Genomic DNA, 18,318 nt, shown 5'->3' on the forward strand with positions numbered 1-18,318 from the left:
TTTTAAGCATCTTAAACATCATAGAATACTGTGATTCATTTTTATATTTTATTGCTTCAAACTATGGGAAATCTTTGGTAAAAATAAAGACAAAATTTTCACAATAACTTTACACAAAGCATTGCACAACAATGTTCTTCAAAACACATGAAATGATAATAGGAATGTTCAAGTCCTCAAGGAGGAAATTACTGTACAATATTCATAGTTCTTCATTTTAAAACAAAGCTGCTTTCATAAATATTTAAAATATTTCCTAGGTTCTTACCACATATTAACATTTGTATTTCAATAAGTATGTCGAACTTTAAAGTATTTATATTATTTAAATAAAAATCAATAAACAGAAGTTCTTTTCCCTATTGCCTACTATATACAGCATCAAGTCACTCCCCCAAATTCTGCTTATTTCACATAAAACTAGAGGGATGTAAGTAAAATAAAAATCAGTATGGTTCTCAGTCAAGCCCTCTGTGGAAAAGAGGAAAATGTTTCATGTCTATTACGACACAGACATTTTTCTGGTGGTTTATTTGTGCAGCTCAAATTTGAGCAGCTCAAACTTGACCAGCTTTAAGTTGATCTAAATGAGTTCTCAGCTCAGGACACAGCTCAGTTATAAGCAGTTCCATCAGCACCTGCACAGAGACAGAATAAAAAAAGAAGAAAAAAATAGAAAGTTGTGGTTTTCTCCAAGCATCTGAAAATAAATATGTCTAAGAGAAAAGTCTAATTTTAATTCTGAGATTATTCTCACTAAACAAGTGACTAGACGAATTAATATCATATAAATCATTTATTATATAAACCATTTATTTCATGGCCTAGTAACCACGTCAAACCACCAACCATACTTAACACTGCTAACTATAATCAGAACGAAGATGGTAAAAGTTTGCTTTGCCAAAATAAAAGCACCAAACCATCATTCAGAAATGTTGCATGAGAAGGCAAGAAAGTCAACTAGCATCTAAGAATGAGAATCCTGCATTTGTGTGTATGTGTGTGTGGTTTTTTTCTTTTTAACCAAATGAACAAACAAAAATGAAGCACAGAAAACAGGTTCAGAGTTGTAAGCAATAAATATAATTAAGAATATAGAGCATTAAAACCTCCTGCAATATGTGACTGGAAATAGAAAATCCAAGAAATAGTTCATCCTTTGGGAGGCTTTAATTTACTCACATATAAGAGATGCTTATTGGCTCTTGTTTCTTGTAGTGCCTTGAATATTTTTATTATACCATGGCGGGCATTTTGCTGTCCAAGAAGGCTCTGAAGTGTATCTGAAAAAAATAAGTTTTTCATTTTGTCATTCTGGGTATCAAACCCAGGACCTTACACACATTAGGCAAGTGCTCTACTACTGAGACACATCCCCAGCCCTGGGTTTTGTTTTTACTCCATGTTGATACTTGTAAAATGTACAATGCATATTCAGTGACAGGGATATTACACAATACATACACAGTAAATAAAGGTACTGAGGTGAGACCTAAGGAACATAAATGGCCATGAATGGTCAAATGTTTAAAAGAAAAATTTACTCAGAATTTTTGTACATGAGGCATTTATGCAAACTACATTCTTAATAAATTGCTACTGCTGGTTTTAACAATTAAAATTAATATAGTTTTAACATAACCTTAAATATTTACAACATATTTTAGCCTATCTTTTAAAGCACAAAGTGTATCATTTGCTCTAAAATACTTAACAAAATTACTACTTACTATAATAAGATTCTTGGTGTAACTTTTTAGCAAGTGATTAAAACATGGCTTAAAAGAAAAAAGTATGATTTTTTTAAACAAGGTTTCAGAGAGCTATAAATGAAAAATATCTAAATCCAGTTAAACTTATCCTTTATATCTCTATAAGAACCTGGGGCTCACCTGGAATGTTTTCGAGTAGCTTTTGCTGCGCTCTCTGTTTTGTTTCTTGGCTTTGAGCTTTGGTTCTGATTCTGGCTGGTGGTGCCAATTTCCCATTTGGCCAAAAAGCATCCCGGAAAACATTAATGTAGTAAACTAGCATTTGCTCACTGAAAATCCAACTCACTGTGTCCCGGATTTGTCTTTTAAGAGAAAAAAATATTTCTTGGATGAGGTTTTAAAACTTTTATACTTTATTCTCAAAAGGTATTTATAAATGGGTAGGCTAAGATACAGCCTGATCTAAATGTTTGATGAACAAAGTAGGCAATGGATTTTTAAATGCTGGCTATTAAAGTTATTTTTTACTTTGGAGATACTGGGTAATCATTTGTTCTTGGAGTTCACATTTGCAATGGCACCAACATCTCCAAATGTTTGCCCTGTGGTACTTCCAATCTGTATGGACAAGACTTGAAGCCTGTGACTACAATGACTGTATATAGTACTTAGTACACTAATTTTACCTTGAAGCATATAAACATGAAATTATAAAGACTGTTAAAAGTCTGGAAAATGTCCTAGAGCCCCTGAACTCCCAGAGGAGAAATGAGCTTGTTCACCAGCTGTATCTTAAAATTGCTTTGGCAGATGGTCCTGGGTACAATACTCTGACCCAGAGGAAGCATCCCGCATGCCCACAGGCAAGAAGATACTCCCTTTCAAGATACACAGCCTATTTCACATTGCCGTGGGAATGAAAATTGGCAAACATTTCATACGTTTATGCCCAAATGTTTTTTTTTCTTTCTTGTTACCCAGGTCTTTCACACAACCCTATTTCAGTAGGTGAAGTTTAACCAGTTATAAGGTCTTCTGCTGTCAGAGATGAAGTTCAAAGAGTCCAGGAGAATATGACTTTGGGAGGAAGTCTCTTGAAAAGGGGAAAAAAACATCACCTTAAGACGGTTAGTGTCAGAAAGACATGAAACTTCAAACTTGATTCATGAATAATAAATCAAAAAGCTCATTTAAGAATCTGACTTCTCAAAGATTTTAAAGAGTTGATATAAGAGTTCTAGAAATAGCATCTGAAACAGATGTTTCAAGCCTAGTAATACACAGTAATCAGACACTACTAAATAAAAGCTTACACTTTACTGAATCAAATTATAATGTAAATGCATATCTCAAGATACTTCCTTGTATTGCTTAGAAATGTGAAATTCAAATCTAGGCTAAAATAGTTTTTTATTAACTTAATGGGGTATCTGCTTTCATAGAGAACCTGCTGACTTGCCTGCCTACTTTTCATTTAGAAAAATCTGTATCATGCCAACATGGTATTTTCTTTCTGTAATCTTGCTTTGGGTTAATCAGTGACATTCCATGAATAAAATTTCAACTTAAAATTTGAAATTAGATGACTCTTACTAAAGGTCATCGCCCAAATATTTTCTACCAATTTAGCTCAATTAGCCAAAACCTATAGACATTTTAAACATAATTGTAGTATGTGAGACTGTAGTTGCCGTACATAGCCTACAATATATTGCTGCTTAATTTTATGATGTGTCATCATCTGCTAAAGGCAAAAAATAGCAAAGTACCAGGTGCTCTATAATTTTCCACTTGATAAAAAGCCCACTGAAATGAACAGCCTGAAAATTTTCTACAAGATGCCTCTCTCTATCTTCATGAAAACAACTGCCAAATGTATTCACCACTTGTAAACCACAGCTGCTTATTTTATAATTAAGAGTTAATATAATAAAAAGGAACAAGAAAAGTTTCCACAGATTTGCTGAAACTGGAAAATAAATTAACAAGTTTCAAGTATTGAGAAAAGGCCATTTTGGAAATCTCATGGATTGTCACTACTGCTAAAACTGAGGTTTGTTTTATACTGAAATTAGTTAAAAGAAAAAAATACTTTTTCTGAATAAAAACAAAACTTATGATACTAAATAAACTAAACAAGCCCCAGGGGAACAAGTAAAACTATTTTCTTTTTTTGGAACCGGAGATCAAACTCGGGACCTTGAGCTTGCGAGGCAGGTGGTAGAACCACTGAACTAAGTGTGCGGCCCCTAAAACTATTTTCTAAAAAAAAAAAAAAACTTAGAAAAAAATAGTGGTAAAATTTTTGTTTACAACTACAAAAAAAAATATCCTACTTATAAATCAGTACATAAGAGTAACACATTTTCTTTATAATGTTTCCTATAAAAATGCACATGCTATGATAAAACTATCATTTTGATCTTGTACAAATACCTAAGTTAATCCCACTTGGAAAGTCTGATGATTTAAAACTTATTTTACCACAGAAAAAAAGATGATTGTTTTATTTCTATTGTAAATAGGAAGTCATAACACAACTCTTTAAAAATTTCAAAAATGGTTATTTAAGAAACACTGACAATAGCAGTTCCCAGTTCCAGGCACAGATACAGCATGAGACATGGCTGATTGAGTAGTCATAGCTGGACTAATTTCTGAGACCTCTTTCTGGACTGAAATTATCTAAATAATCTAATTTAACTTCTATTTACTGCATGATTTTATAGTTATTTAAAATTCCAATAATTTCTTAAAAAATAATATTGACAGTGAATTTTCAATAATAGATACAGGGTTTTCATAAATGAACAAAATGTGAATCACTTTTTTTTTTTGGAGACAGGGTCTCACTATGTAGTTGTGACTGACCTAGAACTCACTATGTAGCCCAGGCTGGTCTCAAACTCACAGAGATAACTCCTGCCTCAGCCTCCTGAGTACTGGGATTACAAGCATGCACCACCACGCTCAACTGAGTCACTTTTTATGAGGAATGAAAGATGTACTATATAATGTACGAGTATGGGTGATATAATACAGTTTAGAATCTATATATAGCTTATAGTAGTGCTATATGATAGACCCTCATGGATACTAAGATATTAATAAAAAGGATGAACATTTTAATGCTACTTCATATTTTAAAAGTTCATATATGGTTTGTACCGTATTTCCTGCCAAATAAATACAGTTAATCCCCAACTAATGAACATTCAAGTTGAGAACTTTCACAGGTGTATTGTAGAAGATTCACAGGTATACTGTAGAAGACTCACTTTGGTGGATTATGAACAAATTTGACTTACAAAGTTCTCTCAGAACTTACTGTACTTGCCATGTGAGGCTCATCCCATTTTCACCCTCAATGTCCAAACCTTAGTCTGATTGATTTCCATTATAAAGCATAAAAACACTACACCAAGATACTCTAACCAGTCATCATGATCAAAAGAGAACTTAACAGAACACAATCTTCTGACCCTTGTCAGCCAGAACGCTGGAATAAACTCAAGCTTCAACATCTAACGCACCATACATTCTGTGGGGGAAATTTAGAAGTCTGATTCCTTATAAATCATAGCAGATACAAAAAGTAGGAGAAAGATATGAAAGTTAAATTATTTGCTACTATACCATAGGATAATTCTGATTATTCAAGTAAAGAGTAGGACATAGATTCAAATATCTATTTCATACAACTCACTTGTTGATGGTTCTTCCAAAAGTGACCTGAACAAGAGCAATTAAAGTTCTTCTCACCCACTTAAACACTGAAATATAAATCAAAGAAAACTTATATCAGAAATTGTAATTGTGTTATTTGCATAGCTGTAAAAAGTGTAACATCACTTAATTTAGTCTGAGTCCCGACATCAATTAGAGGCTAGTGATTTCTGCAGAATTTGGATCTAGGTTAGCTAATGTATGCTCAAGAAAACTATTCTGACTAAGATTTCATTTTTCACTAAGCAACTGACCAGATGAAACCCAAGAGTTTCTGTAGCTTTCAACGTCTAAAGAATGGCTGAGCTAGCAAATGGCAATAATATTTTACTTCCCATGGCCCCAGGCTAAGGACAACAGGCCTATTTCCCACTAGCAGACAGTGTAATTCCTACTTTAGATTTCTGCCTGGCTTGCTGACCCTGGTTTCCTAACACATGGCTGTAAATGAGAAGCATCTGTAGTCAGGTGTTGACAAATATTGTGAAATATTAATGAAGTGACAGGTCTAATGGCTCTCATTTGAATACTTTGGGCAACATCTTGTATTTTTATATCTTCCGTGCCTGGGGGAAGAAAAGTGAGCTATGAAGAGCCAGGACACTGAGCTGCATGAGCTGGACTGAATTCCACAACCTCCTACAGCAGCCAAGCAAAACCTTTCTCTGAACCTTGGGAAAATGACAGAATTCATATGTGCCCTTTTATTTTTTATTTTTTGCCTTTGAAGGTTTCTTTTGTTGTGGGAAGAGTCCTACCAATCTAAACATTTAATGTTACCCAAGATGCATTTTATAGGCATAGAATAGGAACATAAACCAGAGAAGGGAAAAAATGCTATGAGGGTATTTTACATCTACAAATTGAATAGACATTCAATTTTTCATTTATATTTTCATGTTCGGTCTGTGAAATGTTTGGTTACTGACACATGAAGAAATGAGAAATTCAGAGTTGGCTATAACAGAGCCAAGAGTTCAGGCCTCCTGAACCCAACAAGAAAACCTACAAGGAGCATATTAACAAATGTTTTTGCTTAAGAGCAGACACATAAGTAAAGACCAACAATCAACAGAGACCCAATCCTAGACTAAAACATTCTAAAGTTGCTTCTAATTTTTAAAAATAAAATCAAAACATCAAGTTAGAGTAGTATTAGTTCTCCAGGTAAAAGTCAAGTCATAGAATCAGAATCATGCTTCAAAACTGCCTTAAATTGGCCGGGGATTCAGCTCAGTGGTTCTGCCACCTGCTTCGCAAGCACAAGGACCTGAGTTCGATCCCCAGTATCAAAAACAAAACAAAACAAAAACAAAAAAACAAAAAACTGCCTTAAACGTTTTGATAGAAATTGTTGGAATGCTGCCAAGTAGGTAGACATGTTTGTTTCAGAATGGCATTCAGGTGGGGATGGTGTGTCTGTCAGTGATGATAACTTCTTCACTCAGCCTTTCTAGGGCAGAAAAGAGCTCATTCCCAGAGGGTCTGAGACAAGTGCAACTTGGGCACAAATGCTGGACTGCTGGGTGGTTATAAAAAAGGCTGCATCCCTGGTGTGAATAATCTGCAACAATGCTATATTACTCAGCCATAAAGAACGAGAAAATAGATTCATTCATAGGAAAATGGATACATATTGAAGATATACTCCTAAGTGAAATAAATAAGTCACACATGTGTAAATACCAAATAGTTTCCCTGGTGTGAATAATCTGCAACAATGCAATAGATTCTAATAAGATTACTGACATTTAGAAATGGGAAGAAAGGAGCTAAAGGTGTAGGGAAGGTGGGATGGGTAGGGGAAGAGTAAAAAGGGAAAAGAAAAAATGTGAGAGAATGAAAAGATGAAAATAAAGTGTTTGTAGATGGGGAGGGGAGGAGGGGGTAAAGGGAGGGCAGAGGTAAGGGGAAAAAATGAGAATCAAGACTTGTCATGTAGAGGTACAAGATCCCAACAATGAATGTAACTGTACTGTATCCCTAAAATGTACCAATAAACTCAATAAAATTAAAAAAAAAAAGAAAAAGAAAAAAGGCTGCATTACTGGTTCCTTTTCATATACTGAACTACAGCAGGAGCCCAAGTTGATTTTGCTAGATTCTCCATCACTGATAGCCCCTTACACCAGTCCCAAATACACAACAAAACAGGCCCAGGACTCCTTTCAAAGCCTCTTTTATGCAAAGCTACAGAGGCAGGTGCGGCAGCACAAGGATTATATTGATGGCAAATATATCACATCTCATTATAAAGGATGTTCTTTTTATTCCTCTCTGAAATGTCACTAGCAAAACAAATATGTTCCTGAGCAGGCATCTGTCGGAGGTTGTGCATGCTGCAAAGACAGTATTTTGAAATGGGTACGGTGGCACTGCCTATAGAACCAGCATTAGGGAAGCTAAGACAGGAGGATCATCACTAGTTCAAGGCCAGCTGGGCTACATAGTGAGTTCAAGGCCAGCCTGGAATACATAGTAAGATCTTCTCAAAAACTAAAAAAGGTAGCATTTTGAGCTCTCTATGGCTTAGACTGTCTCTGACACATCTACTACATCTCAGTCTATATTTATTGAAGTGAACAAACCAACAAAAGTTAAGACAGTTATCCTTGTTCTTAGTGCCAACAGATAAAACTGGGAGAATTCATGACTTCATGGGCCAGATTTCATTGAGGGACAGTTAGACTTCTGGTGGAACACTGTGCTTTTGTTTTTGTTTTTTCTGTCTATACTGAATGAAGTTAAACATTGGTGTGTATTTTAAATGTCTAAAATATAGAAAGACTACAGATTTTTCTATCTGAAAGAACATTTACTATTTGAGTGACATTCTACCATTCGGATATATCTTAAATTTAACTATCCCTAACTTCTAAAATGTATCTTAGTTCTAACTTTTGTTATTGAAATCAAACTAAAGTGAACTTCCATATATATCTATATCTATGGTATCTATATATATCTATGTATCCATATATATAGATATCTATATATAACTATATATATAGATATCTATATACATATATCTGCCCCTTTAGTATAATTTCACTGAAAGCAGAATATTTATATTCTGAAAAGTATATCAGAGGACAGGTAATTGTGTAGCACTTACAAAAAGTGCTATTTGAATTCCCATTTTACTATTGTTTCTTCTATATACACCTTCTTCAGGGATTACTAAGCTAGATCTCTTGACTACCGTTTTGTCACTGTGGGGAGGCTGTGTGGAGACTGTCCTGTACCCTGCAGGATGTTTAGCAGCATCCCTACCTCTACCCACCAGATGCCAGCAGTATTCCTGCCTGCAAGTTCTAACAATCATTTTATCTTTGTAAGTGAGAGGAAAAGAAAAAAGTTTAACAGCCAAAGTGTCTTCACTTATCATCAAATCTTCCCTCCTTCCCTCCACTGAGAACCACTGCTCTAAAAGAAGAAAGGCAGTGGAAAAAATTCAGCTGAGACTTTCCTGCAACCCTCACAATACTAAAATAGTATCAAAATCATATCTGGAACAACAGGGTTTTTCCCCTGCTATGCAAAGTAATTTTCTGTATAACTTTTGGCTATAGGCAATGAAGCTCTGCTGAGTCACATGAAAAGAAATACAAAGCATTCTCTTTCTTTCTGTATTTGGAGGAATATACTGTAGGGTAAGTCAGGAGCCCAATCTTCATGTGTAGAGATGGTATGTGTCTCAAGGCTGTCATCAGTACCTAAAATTGTATCTGGTTGGCCCTTAAAATAGTTGTTGAATGAATTAAAGCATGAATATAAATACATATCCGATACAGTTCAGGAATACAGAGACATTGTATAAGTCCCACTTAACCAGCAATGTTATTAAATAATAACAAAGAGGCTTACTTCCTCGAAGTTCAAAAATCTCTCCAATCAACATGAAACAAGGTTCAGCCAAGGCATCTTTCCTCCCATCCATATCATCACCATAATCCGACAGGTCGCTGTCCTCTTCTGGCTCTTCCTGGGGGGGGCAGCAAAGTCACAGGAAGCAGGTCATTTAAGAAAATGTGGACTTCAAGTGTAAATTCCAAATGATCTGCTCATACTTTAGCCTTACCCTTCCAGTCTTACACAGAAATCTACTTCCAATAGAGAGGACAAAAATGCACTAAACATCAGGGAAAAGCTTCATTCTAAAGCCTTATTCAAGATATAAAATAAGCTAATTAAAAATATTCATCCTTGTATTACTCAAAAAATTAGAATAAGAGTTTTCTTAAAAAGTATAAAATATTTTGAAAAGTAAGGCTTTTGACTTAAATGATTTTAAATTCACCGCTTTTAAAAAATATGCACATTGTAGCTTAGTTGTTTTTGAAGTTCTACTTTAAAGCTTGAGCTTTTACTTCAGCTAGTCTCATTTCCTGACTGGCAAGTCTGCACGTTTAAGTTCAAAATTTTTATATGCTAGGCAGCAGGTTAATGCAAACGAGTGCAATGTACATCTAGACTATTAGCAGTCAACAGTGATCTAGGGAGAATGATGCAGACACAAACAGCTCTTCTTATAAGGCTGATGCAGTGCTACCAGTGAGGTCCAACTGTCAGGCAGGACAACTGGGGGAGTTCATTTCCATGTCTGCACAAAGGAATATGCTGAAGTTGCGGGAGCAAGCAGTAGGCCAGCGACAGGACTTGGGGTGGCATGAGGTGGGCACAGGGAAGGACTGGAGAGAATTCCCAGAGCTAAGAAGAGTTCCTTAAAATTTCACAGCTTCACAAAAATCCAATAATGTCAAATGCTTCAGAGGGCGAGGAAGAAGCCACTGACACTCACTTTCACTAAGTAATCTCCCAGAATGACTGAGCTGGATGTGAACCCAGAGAGGCTTTGGCATAAAAGGGGGAAACAATGGAAGGCAGCCAGGTCTAACAATGTGACAGAAAGAGGAGAGAGGAGACGGTCACACCTAGACCTGCACAGAGGTGGGGGATGCTCCACAGGATACACAGATTTCTCTCTGGGCTCAGACTACAGCAAAGCAGCGTTTTCCTTTACACAGTCATCCATCTCTCAAACTTGTCAGTCCTGGTGCAGAGGCTGTGGCATTTGGAGCAAATTTTGAGATGGTCTTGTGCAATTTGCTAGAAAGCCAATCAAGGGCCCTTGGTGGCCTACACAGGACTCCAGCACTACAGTCCAGGACATGAACTCAAAAATGTCTACTGCTTTGCTGGATGTGGTGGCATAAGCCAGTAATCCCAGCACTTGGGAGGCTGAGGCAGGAGGATTGCTCCAAATTGAAGGCCGGCATGGGCTACATCTACATAGTGAGTTCGAGGCCTAGACTGCAGAGTGAGACTCTGCTATGGCTCGCATCCAAATGTCACCCCAAAGTCTCATATAGTCATAAACGGAAAACCTCAAAGGTAGCTGGTATAAATTGTGTGAATACGGATTAAGGTGTGAGGCTGGGAGTAAGTCTGTGGGTAACAGGAAGCCCGACCCAGGGTGCAGGTGGATCAATGATAGGCTTATAGCCTGGATGGAATATAAAAGGAGAGAGGGAAGGCAGACCTGCTGCCATTGCTTACTCCTTCTGTCTGCCCTGCCACTCCATGGACTGGACTGTTTCTCCTGTGCGATGCCCCTCTGTTACACCACCATACTTTAGAGCCGGTCAACTATGAACTGAAACCTCTACAAACTGTGAGCTAAATAAACCTTTCTTCCTTTAACTTTGAGGGTTGGGTATTTTGTCTTAGCAATGAAAAAAATAACTAAGAAACCGTGTGTGTGTGTGTGTGTGTGTGTGTGTGTGTGTGGGACTGTTTCTCCTGTGCGATGCCCCTCTGTTACACCACCATACTTTAGAGCCGGTCAACTATGAACTGAAACCTCTACAAACTGTGAGCTAAATAAACCTTTCTTCCTTTAACTTTGAGGGTTGGGTATTTTGTCTTAGCAATGAAAAAAATAACTAAGAAACCGTGTGTGTGTGTGTGTGTGTGTGTGTGTGTGTGTGTGTGTGTGTGTGTGTCTAGTCTTTTTTTTCCATGGACTGGACTGTTTCTCCTGTGCGATGCCCCTCTGTTACACCACCATACTTTAGAGCCGGTCAACTATGAACTGAAACCTCTACAAACTGTGAGCTAAATAAACCTTTCTTCCTTTAACTTTGAGGGTTGGGTATTTTGTCTTAGCAATGAAAAAAATAACTAAGAAACCGTGTGTGTGTGTGTGTGTGTGTGTGTGTGTGTGTGTGTGTGTGTGTGTGTCTACAGTCTTTTTTTACTCATTCCTTTACCGTGTGTGTGTGTGTGTGTGTGTGTGTGTGTGTCTCTACAGTCTTTTTTTACTCATTCCTTTACTAATAAATATTGCTGCCAGGCTCCATGGTTCTTCACTTCCTGAGAGCAAAGTTCAAATCCATGAGTATGGCATGAACCTCTGCCTTATCTTCCCTTAGAGTACAACTAAAACTTTCTGTTCTGGTCCAGTAACCTACAGATGATCCCCCAAACACAGCCTCCTCTCCTCAGCTTTCAGCTTCTACAGTGCTGTCCTCACTCCGCTTCCCAATCCCAGGGAATGACTCCTGCAGAACATCCTGTCTTCACTCACCTTAGTATTAATCCTGTATCCTAATTCTTCCAAAAGACTTATGGGCGAGAACAAGCAGGTGACCCAATATGACAGCACTAACTGTTGTTTCCAGTAGTAACAGACATAGAACAAATACCTGTTACTTCACACAGCCTTCAAAAGACCTCTGCTTATACAGGCTACAGAAGTGGTACAACCTTCGGACCACTTACCTCCTGATGGGAAAAGAAGTCACGAGGAAGTTTTTCCAAAAAAGAGGATAATGAAAAAGTGTTTTTTTTCCCCTGCACATCAATAACCTTGAGGTAGTCAGGAGAAGGGCTCAAAAAGGCATAAAGTGCTTCACTCTGACAGAGTCTTTCATCTGAAAGTAGATTCTGTAGAAAACAAATGATTAATTACTCCCACACAGGAAATCGGAGCAGCTGGATCTTACTACAAGCAGGGCAAAAATACAAAATAAAACAAAACCTGGCTGTGTATCATAGATTTACTTTCATCGTAACAGAACCCCTATCTTTTCTCCCTAAAATAAACTATATAAAATCAGTACTCAAAGATACTAATGGCACAGTCTTCTCCAGGGTGCCTCACTGGTAGTGCCCTCCCTAATGCTGTACTTGTGGGAGATACTGAAGACACTTCACTTTGTACTGCTTGGTGCAATAAAACCAGTTCTTTACCCCAATGAGGTAACTGAACAAGAAATCAAGAAAGTAATAAATAGCTACAAGAATAATAAGTTATCTAGGAAGAAATTAAACCAAAAGGTGAAAAAATTCCATAATGAAAACTATAAAACTGATGAAAGAAAATGGAGAGGACCAAATAAACAAACAAACAGGAAATATAGCCCATATTCATGTACAGAAAGAATGTTAAACTGTCTGTACTGCTCAAAGTGATATATGGATTCAATGTTAACCATATCAAAATACCAATGACATTCTTCACCAAAATTTTAAAATAAAAACCTAAAATTTTTATCCCAAAGAGACAAAGCTATTATGAGCAAAAAGAACAAATCAGGATACATTACTTCACTTCTAAACATACTGCAAAGCAAAGGTAATCAAAACAGCACATGCTAGCATAAAAGCAGACACACAGACCAAAGGAACAGAACAGAGAACTCAGAAGTAAATCTATAAATTTAGAGCCAAATAAATTTTAATAAAGGTATCAAGGAAATACATTAGTCTTTTGAATAAAGTGAATGAACAGTATATCCATATGCAGAAGAATGAAACTAGACTCCTGTGTTTCATGATATATATAAAAAAATTCAAAGTGGATCAATGACTTAAAAATAAGAACCAAAACTATAAATCTACTAAAAGAAAATATAAAGGAAATGTTTTGGGATATAGGTTTTGGCAAAGTTTTATGAAACAAAATTCCAAAGCACAGGCAACAGAAGTAAAAGTTGATAAATAGAATTACATCAACTAAAAAGCTTTTGTATAGCAAAAGAAACAATCTGCAGGCTATTCCAATAACAAGGGATTAATATCCAGAATGCACGAGGAACTCATTTAACAGCACAAACCAAATAACCCAATTTAATATGAGCAAATGATCTCCACATTTCTCAAAAGAAAATACATATATGGCTAGCAAGTATATGAAAAAATGCTCAGCACTGCTAGTAATCATCGGAGAGATGTAAATCAAAACCACAATGAGATATCTCAACCCAGTTGGTATGACTATTATTAAAAACAACAACCCCCCCATAAAAAACAAAAGTGCATGTAAGCATGTTAATAAAGGGAACTCTCATAATGTTATTGGTGGGAATGTAAACTGGAACAGCCATTACGGAAAACAGCTTGGAGGTTCAGCAAAAATCTAGAAATAGAACTACCATATGATCCAGCCATCACATTATGTATATATCCAAAGAAAAAGAAATCATTACGTCAAAGAATTACTTACTGCACATCTACACTTACTGCAGCACTACTCACAATAGCCAAGAGATAAAATCAACCTAGGTATTGTTTGGTGGGTGACAGATCAAGAAATTAGGGTGTGTATATACTCTGTGGAATAATTCAGACACATAGCAAGTAAAAAATCTGTTATTTGTAGCAAATATGGATGAATCTAGAGGACATATGTTAAATTCAGTAAAGCAGGCACAAAAAGATACACACAGTGTCACTTATCTGTGGAATTAAAAAATGTTATTCTCATAGAAGTAGACAGTAAAATAGTGATTACCAGGTACTGCAGAGTGGGAGGCAATAACAGGGTAGACAGAGGAGAGTTAACAAGTAGAGAGTACTTTTGGACAGGTAGAATAACTTCAAATATTATATGGCACAACAGCATGAATATGGTTGACAACAGTTAATTGTGTACTTTAAAACAGCTAGTGAGAAAAATTTCAGTATTCTCAACACAAAGGAATTATAAATATTTGAGATACCTGTCATGTCAGTCACACTGATTATTACAACACAGTGTGTATGTGTATGTGTGTGTGCATGCACATGTGCCCACACACATGCATGCAAAGGGAGAAAAGGACAGTAAAAAGGCAATTCACAGAAAGGGAAAAATATCTGCAGCACATAAGGAACTTACGTCCAAAAGACATACAGGATGCCTACAAAGCAACATGGAAAAGACAGGTCTCCAAATGACCAATAAATGAATGGAATGGTAATTAACTTCACTGGTCATGAAGGAAATTCAAGTTAAAACTAAGTGGAGAGGCTTGAGATGCAGTTCAGTGGTAGATGTAGTGGTTATGATGTGTGAGGTCCTAGGTATTGTTTGGTGGGTCAACCCCTGGCAGAGTAATATGTAAATTAATTAAATAAAAGAAAACCATAATGAGATACCATCACAATGGCTAAGAAGCAAAAGGCAGAAAATAAGCATTGGTGAAGATGTGGAGCAGTAAGAACCCTTACAACTGCTAGTGAGAGTGAAAAAGTGCTACAAGAATGGTGAAACCCTGAAAAATTACAATCTTTGGGTATAACACAATATACGTTCATCGACAAGTAGTAGAAGTTTATGGAAGCATTCTTTGTAAAAAAAAAAAGCCTCAACGTGGAAACTAGCCAAATGTCCATTAACAATAGCTTTGAGAGCTGCAGTGTGTTCACAAAATGATAAATCTATAGAGTATTAAAAATCATTACCTACAATTAAAACAACACTAATCTATGTTCACAAATTTCATGACCATAATGGTGAATGAAACAAGATACACACCATATATTTCCATTTATATGAAGGCCAGAAGCTGTATTTAGGTAGTTAAAAGTCAGAGCAGTGGTTATCTTTGGTGGAGGGACACTGATGGGAAGAGGGCATGGTAATAACAAGTGTGGCATGGACTGTAAAACAAATGACAAAGTAGCACGCTCGTGGGATAATGATTATTTAACTCTAATAACTAATTTATCCTCTCATATGCCAAATTTTATATTTGCTTACCTGTAAAAACTTATTTAATTGATTCTTTGACTTTTCCATAAACTTATGATCTATAGATTTGAAAGGCAGCTTGCTAAGAGAAGGCAGCTGGACTTTTTTTAAAGAAGGGACACACTGTAGGGGTAGAAATTGAATGTTAGTATTTTAAAATAATATTTTAATTTTTGAAAATATTTAGAATTAAGAATATTTAGAACACTTCAAATATCTTCACCCTGTACTTGTTCCTCTTGTATTTAAGAAGTTGAAAATAATCCATTATAATCAGGCTCAAAGTATCTGGAGGAATAAGATATTAGATGGAAAAAGTAAAAAGTCACCCCTAGACCTACAGATACCTAGAAGCAGAATAATCAAGAAGCTGATAATGTGGATTTGTAATAAAATGCCCAGGAGCTCATTATATTAGGTATGGAAACAGGGCTCACAATGTTTTTCTATTTTTTTGGTACCAGGGATAGAACTCACAATCTTGTGCTTGCAAGGCAGGTGTGGTGCCACCGAGCGACATCCTTGGCCCTCACAATGTTTTTCTAGTAGAAGTGTTACTTTCTAGCATCACTGTAAACACCAGACTCTATTACTGCATTTTAGTGGCAAACTGTGGAATATAAATACGCTAATAATAATAAAATATGTTAACAAATAACAATACTTTGCCCTTTGTGGATTAAGTCCTACAATCAATCAGACACTGGGCTACAAGGGTGGCATGTGTCATTTCATCCTTACAACAGCTCTGTCAAATTTTAGAGAAAACAAAAGAGGCAGTGAGAGAAGGGAAGATTAAAACCAGGAGGGTCTGAAAGGATGCTTCCTGTCCCAGCTGCCAACAGGAAGGGTTCTCCCAGCAGAAAAATTCACACAGTTAGAAAATGGCAAGGGCAAAAGAAGAGTCACTAGTCCACAGGTGAGGAGAGATGACACCAGATGGTCAAAATGGTAAATGGTAATTTTTTCTTTTTTTCGTATGGGAATTGAACTTGGGTCCTTGTGCTTATGAGGCAGGCACAGTACCACTGAGCTACATCCCTGGCTCTAAATGGGAATTTTTTCTTTTGAGACAGGATTTCACTATTTAGTCAAGACTTGACCTAGAACTCACTATGTAGCTCAGGCTGGTCTCAAACTCACAGTGATCCTCCTGCCTCAGCCTCCCAAGTGCTGGGATTACAGGTGTGCGCCACCATGCCCAGCTCTAAATGGGAAATTTTTAAAGTTTGTTTTTTCTAATGCTTCAGTGCAATTATTTCTTATTTTCTAAGTATATTTTATTTTCCAACTATATTTTATTTCATCCCTATATTTTTTTCCTACTCCTATTTTTAACAGCAATTATACTGATCCTAAACTTTGGTTTAACAAAGGTTTATCATATGGCAAACAATGCATTTTTCTGTACTGTCTGCTTTACTAAATAAGTTTGGGAATAATTTATTCTTACACTGAGATAAAATGTTGTTTTCGACATGCTAGAATAATCATAGTCAATTTTAAAAATGCAATTTTAGCTACCACCCTTAGAAAAGCACTTGAAGAAGTTAGTATTAAAAGAAGTTTAAAAAACTCTGTAAAAGTAAGTTAAAGCACATAAGACATATCTCATTTGCAAAAGGAAGATTCAGAGGTGACCACAGGGTTTTGCCTGCATCAGTTCATTTCCAATAAGAGAAAAATTAAAGTAGAAATGATTGAAGAGTTTTACACTGCTGGGGTAAAGAGCAATTTAGTGGAAGGAGACTTAAAATTGTTGAATGTGGTGGTACACACCTGTAACCCCAGCATTCAGGAGGATCACCACATGTTTGAGGTCAGCCTAGGCTACACAGTGAGTTCAAGGATGGCCTGAACTATGCAGTGAGACCCTGTCTCACAAAAACAACAACAACAAAAAGAATTGAACTACTAGTGGTTTTCAAACTTTTTACCAAAATCTACAGCCAGAAACGCAGGCTATGCTGTAAACCATAATGCATGTACATTTATCTACATGCATATATAAAACAAAATAATGCTCATCATTACTACTACTAATAAAGCCAAAGATCACATCGATGTTTTCTGTATGCCACACATTCTTCTAAATGCTATGTTTTGTTTGCATTTGTTCCCTTGATCCTCACAACAAGCTTTTGAGGCAGGTCAGGAGGAACTATTAACATCTGTATTTCATTGATGAAGAAAAAGACACACAAAGACTAACTGACAAATCCCAGGTCACACATTTAGGAAGTAGAAGTGGTGGGAGCCAAGTGTTCTGGCTCTGGTCTCTTTCAGCTCTGGAATTCTATAGCAATGGTCTGTCCTAAAGGATTTAGCTAGACGAGGTGGTCTGAGCTATGAGTGATTTGCAAATGTCAGGCTGAAAATTCCACTATGCCAGTATCAGCAGGAAAGAGAAAGATAAATCAGTTTCCTTATGTGTTAAATCTGAAATGAGCTGTTGAATGTCTTCATGCTCAGCAATTCTAGAATCTCATGTTCATGAGTATTCATACCTCACTAAGTTTTCGGTGTAAATTCTGAAAGTCACTGAGCCTTCTTGGGACAGTCCAGTTCTTAGTTTCAATTCCTCCGACTTCTTGTAGGCTGACCGTGACAAAGTAACAAGGCATTTGCTCACCACTCTCTTCTGTAACCTTGAAAAAGAAATCAAGAGCAGTAAAAACAGAAAGCAAAGAACATTATAAACAGATATAATAGAAATGTACCCTGATGGGCCAGGGGTTTGGCTCAGTGGATTCCACCACCTGCCTCAAAAGTGCAAGGACCCAAGTTCTATCCCAGTACCAAAAAAAAAAAAAAAAAAAAAAAAAAAAAAAAAAAAAAAAAAAAAAAAAAAAAAAAAAC

At 36.4% G+C, this 18,318-nt stretch overlaps 1 protein-coding gene across 1 annotated transcript in view; it reads right to left on the reverse strand.

Annotated features, from left to right (window-relative positions):
• Positions 1–28: 28 nt before the first annotated feature.
• The window catches only part of Snx25 (sorting nexin 25), a 96,339-nt gene continuing 78,049 nt past the window's right edge, over positions 29–18,318 (reverse strand). Inside the window, exons 12-19 of the mRNA XM_010619750.3 lie at positions 17,967–18,107; positions 15,469–15,582; positions 12,225–12,389; positions 9,309–9,426; positions 5,422–5,488; positions 1,896–2,077; positions 1,186–1,286; positions 29–638 (exon numbers count right to left, since the gene is read on the reverse strand). Of these exons, the coding sequence (XP_010618052.1) occupies positions 558–638; positions 1,186–1,286; positions 1,896–2,077; positions 5,422–5,488; positions 9,309–9,426; positions 12,225–12,389; positions 15,469–15,582; positions 17,967–18,107 (969 nt within the window). The 3' untranslated portion in view covers positions 29–557. The remainder of the gene's footprint in view (positions 639–1,185; positions 1,287–1,895; positions 2,078–5,421; positions 5,489–9,308; positions 9,427–12,224; positions 12,390–15,468; positions 15,583–17,966; positions 18,108–18,318) is intronic.

The sequence above is a fragment of the Fukomys damarensis genome, unplaced genomic scaffold, assembly GCF_012274545.1.
Source record: "Fukomys damarensis isolate Sample0158 unplaced genomic scaffold, DMR_v1.0_HiC HiC_scaffold_18, whole genome shotgun sequence".
Classification (NCBI taxonomy): Eukaryota; Metazoa; Chordata; class Mammalia; order Rodentia; family Bathyergidae; genus Fukomys; species Fukomys damarensis.